The 13,433-nt window shown below is 40.9% G+C and overlaps 1 protein-coding gene across 2 annotated transcripts in view; it reads left to right on the top strand.

Moving 5' to 3' along the window:
- TRPA1 (transient receptor potential cation channel subfamily A member 1) overlaps nucleotides 1-13,433 on the top strand; it is a 224,650-nt gene that overhangs the window by 28,177 nt on the left and 183,040 nt on the right. For both annotated transcript variants that reach the window (XM_073679440.1, XM_073679439.1), the window contains exons 2-3: nucleotides 6,948-7,099; nucleotides 11,494-11,656. In XM_073679440.1, coding sequence (XP_073535541.1) covers nucleotides 6,974-7,099; nucleotides 11,494-11,656 — 289 coding nt within the window. In that variant the 5' untranslated portion in view covers nucleotides 6,948-6,973. The remainder of the gene's footprint in view (nucleotides 1-6,947; nucleotides 7,100-11,493; nucleotides 11,657-13,433) is intronic.

The following is a 13,433-nucleotide window of genomic DNA, read 5'->3' as shown; positions in this document are numbered from 1 at the left end:
TAATAATGCAGCGCAGCATAAAGACACGCCCCCGAGAATCCTAGGAGCCACGCACCCTCGATAAAGTCTATAAAATTAGCACTAAATGGAAAGACTCATTCCCCTAGAACCGTATGGTGGATTTAAATAAAACAAAAAGCAGATCACGTAGTATAGCGGCAGGAATACAGTGAGAAGAAAAATTGGCCACTTTTGAACTGGTGACAGGTTCTCTTTAAGCATTCACTTTTGGCGGGGTCAAGGTCAGTAATACAAGGTGTTACTGTATAAATAGAACATATCTATAAAAGACAATTATACCAAGATCCTCTAATGAGCTATACCAGTATCATGTATAATTGGTCAGAAAGCAGCTGCTCTTCCTTGGTGTAATGACTATAAGCCTATGAACACCCACAATAAGGAAATTGGAAAGTTTCTCTCTTACTTCCTATGAGGATTTACTGTACTAAGAAAGTTATTAATTTAACTAAGGATTACATTTTTCAGTCATGCAATCAACATTGCATGAGGTAATTGATCTGCAATATATGATTATTTGTATATAATTTTACCTTTTGTACATATACATATATGCAATTGAACCGTACAAGCCTGAAGTAATTGATAGAGCTGAGATTACCCAATGTTCATTCTGCTGCTGGTGACTCGCCACCTTCCCCTGATTTATACTTGTCAGTGTCACATCAGCAATATGTTCATCAAGCTCATTTGTCGTATAAACGGTCAGGTTGGTGGTCAGCACAGTGCAGATCCAGGGTGATCAGGAGCATAGCTATGGGGTAAAGAGGTAGCAGGTGTGCCCCTAAGACCTAGTGTCATGGAGGGCTAGTTCTTGTGGAGGCGAACGGCCTCACCAGCACATATGAAGGCATAATTCTTAATAAACGCATCACAGTAGATCGAGTACCTGTTATAAATTTTGTACTGGGGATCCAGAGCTTTGAAGGGGTTGTTGGCAAATTATCACCTATTTACGGGACAGCCATCTTATGCAGACCACTACTATATTCATTTGGTTGGCCAAAGTGGATATCCATTAATCCATTCAAATAGGGTGACTTCAAAGGCCCGTTCTCAGAGTTGCCCAGGGCATGGCCAAGAGGCTCAGTTCATCATTTCACCCAGTGGTTTTGCACGCTCCTGCATCCCTTATTGACAACTGAAAAAAAAAGACCCCTGGCAAAGAATTGGTGAAACGTGTGTCGGGTGTTTGGTGGGTGAGCCTGAACATGTCCTCATTACCATATGCACTATTTGCTCCTTATGTTATTCAATGTATGGGGCTTTAATATTGTTGGCACCTTAATCTATACTCCTATATCTTACTTATATTTATCTACTTCTGTCCTTGCACATTTTTTGTTCCTTGGTTTTGTATTTAATTAGTGCTTGAAAGACGATTATTTCGATCAGGGCTACAATCCTTAATTTTTCTTATAGGAAATTGACAGCACTGGCTTGCCTGAGCTTTTTGTGCTGACAATTCTCACTCCAGGCAATGAGAGTGCTGTCAATCACCAGTGAAGGAGACCAGGACAGGTGTAACCATACACTGTAACCATGCATCTTAATTAGCACATTTGATTAAACTTCAGTTTCTATAGAACAGAGGCAATAAATACAACACTAGAGGTGACATTTTTTATTGTATCCCTTACAAGGCTATGTGCTTAGTTTATACTGACAACTTCGGCTGACAGACTCCCTTTAAAATTGAGCCTCTGAGAGTGTAAGTGAGGGAATCGTGCAAAGCTCCTAACTTGCAAAACTCTGATTTTTTTTTTAGCTCAACATATGTTCCTAGAAAATAATACAGTATCTGTATATCTAGTCATCATGTCTGTAAAGCACTGCAGAATATGATGGCGCTATGTAAGCAGTGCATAATAAATCAATAAGTAACATGTACAGTGGCTTACGAAAATATTCAACCCCTTGGCTTTTTACTAATTTTGTTATATTACATCCTGTGTTTAAATATTTTTGTAATCCGATTGTGTGTGATGCATCAGCCCTAAATAGTTTAAGTTGGTGAAGTGAAGTGAGAAAAATATAGGCATAAATTAAATTTATAGGATCAAATAACTAAAAATTGGCATGTGCATATGCATTCACCCCTTTTGCTATGAAGCCCTAAAAATTTCTAGTACAAGCAATTACCTTCATAAGTCACATGCTTAGTGAAATTAAGTCCACCTGTGTGCAATCTAAGTTTCACATGGTCTATCAGTATATATACACCTTTACTGAAAGTCCACAGAGGGTGCAAAACCATTAAGCAAGAGGCACCACTAACCACCACTAACCAAACAACACCATGAAGACCAAGGAGATCTCCAAACAAGTCAGGGACAAAGTTGATGAGAAGTACAAGTCAGGAATGGGTTATAAAAAATATCCCAATCTCTGATGATCCCCAAGAGCACCATCAAATCCATTATCATCCAATGGAAAGAACATGGTACCACAACAAACCTGCCAAGAGAGGGCCACCCACCAAAACTCTCAGTTCGGGCAACGAGGGCATTAATCAGAGAGGCAGCACAAAGACCAAAGGTAAACCTGAAAAAGCTCCAGTGTTCCCAAACAGAGACCGTTGTATCTGTCCATAGGACCACAATAAGCCATACACTCCATAGAAATGGTCTTTATGGAAGAGTGGGTAGGAAGAAGCTTTTACTTTCTGTCACGGGTGTGTCAAATGTAACAGACAGTCGCTCTGGATCTGTCTGCAGAAGGTCACTGTGTTTGGCATTGCAGATGCCTTCTTAATCCTTCTTACTTTTGGACCCAGCAGCAACCTCCCTCCTGTTCTGATTGACACACCCTGGTCTGGGTGTTTATAAACTTTCAGTCTGCTTCAGGGAGTCGCCAGTGATATTCTCATCTTCCCTTGTGAAGGCTTGGAGCAATAGCAGTCGGCTAGTTTCCTCTCTTGTGCCCTTGGAGGACGTTTGTTGTTATCTCTCTGGTGTATGCTCAAGCTACGTTTTCCCACCTTTCTTTGTCTCCCTTGTTGTCTTTAGTTTAAAGTGGTGACTGACCAGTGCTCACCTCCCCTCCCTATCTAGGGCCTAGCTCTAGAGATATACAGGGATTAGGTTTCCTGTTTGGCGATAGGTGCGGAACCTATATAGGGATGGTAGGACAGGTAGGGTGATATTAGATCTGCCTAGGGGTCTCCACTCCTCCTTTCCCTAGCATTTGGGCTACCCTCCCCTCATCCCTTCGTGTTGCACTTAGTCTTTCCCACACTGTGCGTGACACTTACACACAAAAATTGTAAGGCTTGTTTTGAGTTTGCCAAAAAATATGTGGGAGATTTTGCAAATGTCTGGAGGAAGGTGCTGTGGTGTCACACAAGGTGTGGGAAAGACTTAGTGCAACACAAAGGGAAGAGAGAAAGGAAGCCCACACTTTAGGGAAAGGGGGAAGTGGAGACCTCCTGGCTGATAGAATATCACCATGTCTCCCCTAATGTCCCTATATTGGCTCTTCACCAATTGCTGTACATGTTCCTCACCCTGTCTTTTCCTGGCGTTTGGCTAAGCTAGGGAGGAGATGAGCACTAGTTGATCCCCACTGAACACTAAGGACAACAAGGGAGGACAAACAGGGGAAAATTGCTTAGCTTTAGACAACTCCAGACAAATGCGCATACGTCCTCAAGCACCATTTTCTGCGGTAAAGAAAACGCCCACAACTGAGGATCTCCCTGCAGTAGAGAGTTCACAATTCCAACCCGTTGCCCCTCATTTCCGGAGGAGTAAGGACGAAGTTTAAAATACAGTCTGCAGGTCTCCTTGAATACAAAAACTTGTCCCTACCTCCTGAAAACCTGTCTGGGAGGGCAACCTTGGGTTCAGGCTGGACAGGCCTACCCGTCGAGACCCCCACATTGGCAACCTGTAGCCGCTAATGATGCTGCTGCTGAACCTCACCACGGAGGTCATTCACCTCCAGAGAAAGCGTGTGCAGCCACTCTGCAGCTGAACTCATACCAAGGGAGAAAGGAAGAAAAAAGAAAGGTCCACGCCCAAAAGCACACAGAGAAAAAAAAAACTCAAAGTGTCAGTCTTTTTTTTTTTTTTTTTTTCCTTTTCAAAATGTGCTCGACCGGCGATAATGTCATACAAGGTGTGGGAAAGACTTAGTGCAACACAAAGGGAAGAGGGAAAGGAAGTCCAGACTCTAGGGAAAGGGGGAGGTGGAGATCTCCTGGCTGATTGAATATCACCCTGTCTCTCCTAGCGTCCCTATATTGGCTCTTCACCAATCGCCGCACGCGTTCCTCGCCCTGTCTTTCCCTGGCATTTGGCTAAGGCTAGGGAAGGGAGGAGATGAGCACTAGTCGATCCCCACTGAACACTAAGGACAACAAGGGAGTGTGACATGCAGAAGTAGTGCTGTTGTTTCAAAAGCATCCAGCAACTATTAGAAGTAACACAGTCACAGGAGACAGGGAGTGTTTTAGCAGAGCCCCAGGGAGATTGCGGGGAAGTTTACTGTCTGGCTGGAACCGAAGAGAAAGGTAGTGTGTGATCTGTTTCTCACAGAAGGCAAGAGAACAGAATTCAGCTCAGGAGAGAAGCTAAACACAGGTCAGATAGACTCCCTGAGCTAACAGTGTGTAGTATTATCGGGCAGAAAGATAAGGACTGGAAGGAATCATGTCATAGGGATCTTCTCCCTCATCAAACACTCCCCCCCTCCATCTCCATGCAGGATAAAGAATGCTGTGTACTATTGAGTCCTTGTGAAGGACAAGCCAGTGGTTGTGTATGCATAGAAGTGTGCTGCTAACAGATCTAATCTGTGCTGAATTATGCTACTGAAGAGACTGACGCTACTGTGCCTGCTTCATTAAACTGTACTGTAATGAACATTGTTTCTGTAGTATCCCTGAATTGCACTGGCCGTGCTTCAGATTAAATTCCACTGTTAAACTGTTGAAAAAGACTCTTGTCAGATGTGTCTGGTCAGCAACTGAATCTATCGTGTGCCTGAGAGAAGCTGCTGCCTATGGTTGCCCTGAGTAACGGTTCCCCCAGGATTCCAACAAATTCATGAAACCCATCTTGTGCTATCCGAACCTAGCGGCGTGCGTGTAACAAGAGGACAAACAGGGGAAAATTGCTTAGCTTTAGACGACTCCAGAAAAATGCGCACACGTCCTCAAGCACCAGAGAGGTAGACATACTGCTCTTGTTAAAGCCTTCACAGGGAGAAATGAATATCGCCGGCACCTCCCTCTGATACACAGCAGGTATTTATACACCCAGACCAGGGTGTTAATTAGCCAGAGGAAGGTAGCTGCTGGGTCCTAGAGACAGCCTCTAAGAAGATGTCTAAAATACCAAACATAGATATCTCCTGAAACCAACTGCAAGGTGACTGTCTGTCACTTCTGACACACTTGTGACAAGTGATCAGATGAGACCAAAATAGAACTTTTAGCCACCAAGGTAAATGCTATGTCTGGCACCAAACCATCACAGCTCATCACCCCAAGAACACCATCACCACAGTGAAACATGGTGGTGATAGCATCATGCTATGGGGATTTTTTTTGGCAGGGAAAATGGTACGATTTGAGGGGAAGATGGATGGTGTGAAATAAAGGGGTATTCTTGAGCAAATCCTGTTTCAGTCTGTCAGTGATTTGAGACTGGATCAGAGGTTCACCTTCCAAAAAGACAATGTCCCAAAGAATACTGATAAAGCAACACTCGAGTGGTTTAAGGGAAAACGTGTAAATGTTTTGAAGTGACGTAGTCAAAGCCCAGACTTTAATCCAATTGAGAATCTGTGGTCAGACTTGAAGATTGTTGCTCACCAGAGGAAACCATCTAACTTGAAGGAGCTGAAGCAGTTTTGCCTTGAGGAATGGGCAAAAATCCCTGTGGCAAGATGTGGAAAGCTCATAGAGACTTATCCAAAACAACTTGCAGCTGTATTGCCTCAAAATTAGGCTCTACTAAGTACTGACTTTAGAGGGGTGAATAGTTATGCACAATGAAGTCTTGAGTTATTTTGTCCTATCTGTTGTCTGCTTCATAATAAAATGAAACCAAATGTTCTCAGTTGTAGGCATGTTCTTTACATGAACTGATGCAGACCCTCAAAAAAAACTGTGAAATTCCAGGTTGTGAGGTAGCAAAATACAAAAAATGCCAAGGGAGGTGAATACTTTCGCAAGCCACTGTATAATATGCAGCACAGTCATCTGCTGTATATGATGCAGTTCTACATTACTGCAGTATAGAGGCTGTCTGCTGTCTATAATTACTGTAATTGTTGTCAGAGAGGCAGAAAAGCTTGGCACTCGTGCATATTATAACACTAACTAAACATTACTAACGGCACAATCATATCACAGTTAGATCAACAAATCCAGGGAAAAGTTACAAAGGCTCCTTCCAGACCACAGTACATAGCAGATTTTCTTCTTTCTGTGTCCACAGCTTCTCCTCCAGCAGTACAGTATAACAATGAAAAATAACATTATCCGGTCATTACAATGTGACTGTCACCTTGTGGTCTGTACGTGACGCCATACATGACACGAGGAACACTATAAAAGGTGCCTGGTAACTCTGGAGAAATCCTACACATAGCCTGTCAGGACTCGCTCCTGAGGTTGGCTTCTGATGCCTAGGCGGGACTTGACGAGGGAGTTTCTGTTCTGCAGCCTCCCATTTACTTACATTATACACGGCAGCATGCATTGAACATTTCTGATCCTGACAGACAGCAGTGGGACACATAAAATCAGTGCAACTTTACATTTCCATCTTGGTTCCTTCACATGTTGGAGGTCAAGTTTAGGAAAGAGCAGAGAATATACATAAATCCTCTGTGACACTTGTACAGACACCTCTAGATCTGACCCCAGCACAAGCCTGCCGTAATATCTATTGTGACTGTGGCATTTGTATCTGTAGGAAGAAGAAAATAACACAGATGAGATATGAAGAAGTCCATCAGGAGAATGTTCCAGCCTGCAGGCGAGAAGGACAGTGGGCCGTATGATGGGGTCATCCTACACTCTGACTCCTGCACCTCCATCGAGGATGACCCTCAGCTTATATTTAAGGTATGTGAGTTTACAGTGCTGTATATATATATATATTTATATCTAGGCTTATATCTAGGAGTCACTTTATCTCAACAGATAAACTTGGCCTTGTATAGCTGACATTGCATATACTGCAAAGATGCCCTAGGGTAGTGGAATTACTTGCAGCTTCCCTGGCATCTGTCAGCACATACATCAACTACTGTAGCCAAAAAAGCAAAAGAATTGTTCTGCACATAGAGAAAGTGATGAATCCTTACCATGACAAAATGAACATTATAATCAGATTGTATGAAGGAACTGTAACATGAGTGCTGCCATGAGCATCACAACGCGGCACCCGCAGAATAAGCAGCCCAGAGGCAAATGTTATTTCCATACCACTGCCCTGCCCTATTATTAGATGCCTCCCTCTCATATATCAGGAGATAAAAAGTATGCACACTAACCTAAAAAATAAGGTTAGGTTTACCATGGGTTCAAAGCTAAGCTACGTTATAGGTCAAACATCAGTCTTAGGCCAGGGTGAGATGAGCATATGAAATATCGTCCGAGCTTCATCCAGAAAACTCTGTCGATTTTCATCCATGTTATAATCCGTGTGCCTGTTTTTTATGTCCATATAACATCAGTGTGACGCCCGTGTGTGATCTGTTTTTATGCATCTACATTCAAAAATGTACATGTTTCCTATATTAATAATGGTAAAGTTTGACCACGTTTACATGTTCAGTATTTGGTCAGTATTTTACATCAGTATTTGTAAGCCAAAATCAGGAGTGGAACAATCAGAGGAAAAGTATAATAGAAACACGTCACCACTTCTGTATTTATCACCCACTCCTGGTTTTGGCTTACAAATACTGATTTAAAATACTAACCAAATTCTGAACGTGTAAATATGGCCAAACCGTAAAAATCAGATGCCACACCGATGTTCAGTATAGGATCCAAATTTTTTTCACAACTTCGAAGTGGCAAGTCTCATCCTAGAATAGGGCAAGAATTCATGCTGCAATTTTTTTCACACCAGCCCACGGTTCAAATGCAAAAACTGTCATCTGAACAGCCCTATTATGTTACATTGGACAGTGTGAGCTCCGATTTCTACTAAGACAGCACACGTCCGTATTATACACTTGTCTGAACGAGCCCTTAAACTTATAGTTAATAGTATGGCCAATTTGTCCTTTGGCTTTGGGAAGGGTGTGGGGAGCGTTTTCTTGTACAAGGCTAAATTGGGTCATCAGCTTGCTGTACATGTGACGTATTTGTGATAGATTCTGCTGCTGATTCCTGAAAAATACGTTGTGGAAAACATCCACCACATGTGAATATGGCCTTATGTACTATATAGAAAAACTGTTTGTGTTATAAAGCTTTATTAAAGTGGGACACATCTTTAATAGTTTCAAAGTGGTGTTTAATTCTCCTCCCCCTGCTCCCTAATAAAAATATGGCACAAACTTAGTTACTGATTTAGTTACTGATAGAAGATACTCCATCACAAACGTGCCATGTGTGTTGGAGAATCCTATTTACCTTCTTTTAGAAGAAAAGAAAAGATATTAATGTGTGCACTTTTGTCTGGTACACAGCATTTTCCACAGTATAATTTTCTTACACTATGCTGTAAAATATAAGTTGAATCCTAATTTCCAGTGTAGAATTAAACTATACATGGAGTAACATGTTCTGCTCCAGAGTCCTGTTTTGCTTTCAATCAGATCCCTGTTTGCAGGGCCGTTGAATGAGTTCCAGTGTGACTCACTGGTACCACTTGTTTTATTCCTTCTACTGTTGTGCAGACTGCAATAATACACATTAGAAAAATATTCTTATATCGAGGTTCATGTTCTATGTTAAAAAAACAAACTTTATTTGCAAATCATTATGCGCAAAGAGTAAACTTTTAGGATATGTTCAGTTGTGTTTTTTTATGTGGATTTTGAATCCGATGCACTTTAAAAAACATCATAGTGCAGAGGAATGCATAGAAATCATGGGGACCATAGCAGAAGTTCTAATTGCCCCTTCCCCCCCAAACAAAATATTCGGCGGGGTCACAGAAGAGCATATCTCTTAACTTTGAAGCCCTTTACAAAGTAATTTTCCTCCTACTGAAAACCCTATATTCCCCTTTCTTTTAACCCATAAAGCATGATTCCAACAAAAGTGCTCCCCCAAACACAATATTATCCCCCACAGTACTCTCCACATGCACAGTATGATGATACTACTGTACCCTCCCCACCAGCAAAGTATGGTGACCTCAACACAGTATGATTCCCAACTGTGACCCCAACACAGCCCTCCACACAGTATAATGGGTCTACATACAGTATAGTGGGACCCACACATCTCCACACAGTATGATGGCCCCAACACAACCCTCCACACTGTATAATTGTCCTCACTAACCCTCCAAACAGTATAATGGCCCCCACACAGCCCTTCACACAGTATGATGGACCGCACACAAGCCTTCCCATTGTATAATTGCTTGCATACAGGATAATGCCCCCCCCAAATAGCCCTGCACACATAATAATGGCCTCACACATAGCCCTGCAAACAGTATAATGGCCGCTACATAGCCCTCCGAACAGTATAATGGTCCCCCACTTAGACCTGCAAACAGTATATTGGCACCTCGGAAAGCCATCCATATAGTATAATGCCCCCCACATAGCCCTCCAAATAGTATAATGGCCCCCAACATAGCCCTCTATATAGTTTAATGACCCCCACAAAGCCCTACAGATAGTATAATGGCCCCACATAGCCATCCATATAGTGTAATGCATCCCCATAGTGCTTTAAACAGTAGAATGGCCCCACAATGTAATCATTGCTTTAAAATAATGAAATACTCACCCCCACTCACCTGTTGCTCCGGTTTCCGTAGCATGTGTTCTGAAGCTCTTCACTGCTCGGCACAGCATGCGTGATGAAGTGACGTCATCACACCCACTGCACTGAGACGTCAGAGCTCAGATTCAAAGGAGGGAGCAGACGGATCCCTCTTTTATCAAAGCTTCCAACTGTATCGGCATCCAGAATGCTGAAACAGTTGAACGTGCGATGCAAGATGGGGTGGGGCAGGCCTCTCCCCACTCACAGACCCCATAGCAGCTGCGTGGTCTGCTACCATTGGTGGTACGCCACTGTCAAAGTGTATTCAAAGAGTATTTAAGATAAAACAAGTCCTTACATAAAAACTTAGAATCAACTGCTGGAAGTTATAAATCACTTCCTATGTGTAAGATAGAACTTTTGTAAGGGTCTTGTATAGTACCATAAAAATATAATAGAGTTACCCTCATATGATGCTCAGAGTACTTCTCCACTGATTCAAGGGTTTTACTGGAATTGAAATTTCTGTCGGATAAACGATTGCCAAAGCAACATTAGGCCAACAGCCATTTAAAGTGTATGGTATGGATGATGGCCTTAATGCCCATGCTGATTCAATCAATCACATGTACTGCACTTTGACAACTTGCATCTGTGGAATTATACAGTGAATATGGTTTCAGGTTACAACAGTACATAGAAGAGCATTGTGTGTTGAAAATATTGTAACCTTAGGCCATTGTAATGTTAACAACTTTGTTGAAACTAGGATAATGGCAGCCAAGATTTTATTATCATTAGAAAGCATGACGCTGCAGTTATTGTACTTTTGTTACAATGCTCTAAATATTATTGGTGACAAGTGGTTTTCTGAATGAGATATGGTTGTCGTTATATTGTGACGTAACCGTTGTGTGGGTTCACCTTTCCCAGAGTAAAAAGGTATGGCGCGGTCTGCTACTGGCACACAATGAGGAAATATGGTTATACTGATATCTGTGACAGTTTTATTTCACTGGTTGCACAGCACAGGAAAGACAAAAGATAAACACAAAATCCCTAGCCCAGGCCAGTCACACAAAACAAGTGTTGTCAAAAGCGACCAGTGACACTTGCAGTTTTAAAGCTCATGGCCTGTGCAGTCTCCATTCAGAGAGTTATGCCTTGTCTCCCTCCCCAGGCTGCGATACTAAGGTGAAAACATAGCCTGGTTATATGCACAGCTAGCCAGGTGCACATCATCAGGATCTGTAGTGCTAAGATTTAACCCTGTTCTACCTAGTTTTCCTTAGTATATAGAAAGAATTTGGGATACACATACGTGCATTGAAAAAGTATTCATACCCCATGAACTTTTTCACTTGCTAGTTGGAGTTGGTATCACGTAAAATCTCAATAAAATCAATTTAAGTTTGTGGATGTAACATGACAAAATGTGAAAAAGTTCACAGGGTATGAATACTTTTTCAAGGATCCCTTCAATAACTTGTCCATGTAATATACTACAATATGTACTGTATAAGTGAATAACCTTTATAATTCCTGTTATTTCTCAGCTTATTCAAGAGAGCAACATGTGCCGCATCCGGAGTTTCATACTGAAGAATCCATCAAGTCTGACGGCTAGAAATGAATATGAGGGCACAGCACTTCATTTTGCGTCAAAATTTGGACACTTGGAGTTGATGTTAATAATTATCAACGAGTCTTCGGAAGAAGGTAATAAATTCTTCAATTCTCCCTTGCGATTCCAAATATGTGTTCATTGCCTAATGTACGACATTGCTACAGCTCAGAGCATAAAAAAGCCCAATTTTAGATATACATGTTGAATATCCTTCCGTCGTAGATGAATGTATGAAAAATCATTTGAGTTTTGTGGATGAAACTCAGACAATTTTTTTTTCTAATTTTCAATCGTGTGCCATCTGTGTGTCCGTTTTATTATGTCTGTGTGACATTCGTGTGCGATCCGTTTTCATACAACTCCATTAAAAAATATAAAGGATGAGATACAGTTTCCCAGGTGCAAAATAGAAATGTATAGGTAAAAATTGGAGACTCAGAAAAAAGTAGTGCATGCTGCAAATTTTTTTCTCATGGACAATTGGACCAAGAAAAACATCATTCATGTGAATAGCATAATTAAATAACATGGGTCAGTGTGCTGTTCGTGTGCTGTTCTGATTAAAAAACAGACAGCAAACGTTCGATTTATACGCTCGTCTGCATGAACGGTAAGGCAATCTGATGATTGTTAAAATAATCAGGCCAGTCATGTTCACAAATTGTGTAGCAATGATGAGGTGGGAGCAGTTGAGATTAATCCCTTAAGGACCAGCAATTTTTCATTTTTGCGCTTTCGTTTTTTCCTTCCTTTATTCCATGATCCACAACTTTTTATTTTTCCGTCAACATAACCATATGAGGGCTTGTTTTTTGAGAGATGAGTTGTACTTTTGAATGACACGATTCATTTTATCATATGATGTATTAGAAAGGAGGAAAAAAATTCCAATTGTAGTAAAATAGCAAAAAACTGCAATTCAGCAATTGCTTTTTGGATTTTTTATTTATGGCATTCATTTTACCATAAAACTGAGCTGGAAATGTTATTCTCCAAGTTAGTATGATTATGGCGATACCAAACATGCATAGTTTTTGTTTTATTTAAGAGGTAAAAATAAAACATTTTCCAAGAGCCGTAATATTTTCAATTTTCTGGATATGGAGCTGTGTGAGGGTTTGTTTATTTGCGCCCTGAGACAATGCTTTTATTAATGTCATTTTTGGGTACATACAATGTTTCGATCACCTGTTATAATATTCTTTTGCGTTATTGCTGCAGCTGAAAAAACGCAATTCTGTTTTTTAATTTTTTCTTAACGTCGAATTTTATTTAGATTTTCATAAATTGGACTTTAAAAAAAAACAACACATTTTTATTTTCGCTACTTTCATGATAGTATTTATTTCTTAATTTTTAACCCCTTAAGGACCCTGGGATTTTCCATTTTAGTTTTTTGCTCCCCTTGTTCCCAGAGCCATAGTGTTTTTATTTTTTGGTCAATATGGCCGTGTGAGGGCTTATTTTTTGCTGGACGAGTTGTACTTTTGAACGACATTACTGGTTTTACCATATCATGTATGGGAAAACGGTAAAAAAATTCCAAGTGCGGTGAAATTGCAAAAAAAAAGTGCAATACCACAGATGTTTTTTTAAATTTTTTTTTACCAGTTCACTGAATGCTAAAACTGACTTGCTATTATTATTCTCCAGGTCATTACGAGTTTGTAGATACCAAACATGTATAGGTTCATTTTAATTTAAGTGGTGAAAAAAAATTCCAAATTTAGCTAAAAAAAAAATGGCGCTATTTTCCAAGACCTGTAGCATCTCCATTTTTCAGGATCTGGGGCCGGGTGGGGGCTTATTTTTTGCGTGCCGAGCTGAAGTTTTTATTGATACCATTTTGGGGTAGATCTGATGTATTGA

Source organism: Phyllobates terribilis, unplaced genomic scaffold (assembly GCF_046119375.1).
Source record: "Phyllobates terribilis strain yellow unplaced genomic scaffold, ASM4611937v1 Scaffold_4__5_contigs__length_816908805, whole genome shotgun sequence".
NCBI lineage: Eukaryota > Metazoa > Chordata > Amphibia > Anura > Dendrobatidae > Phyllobates > Phyllobates terribilis.
This window is presented reverse-complemented; position numbering and strand designations above follow the sequence as displayed.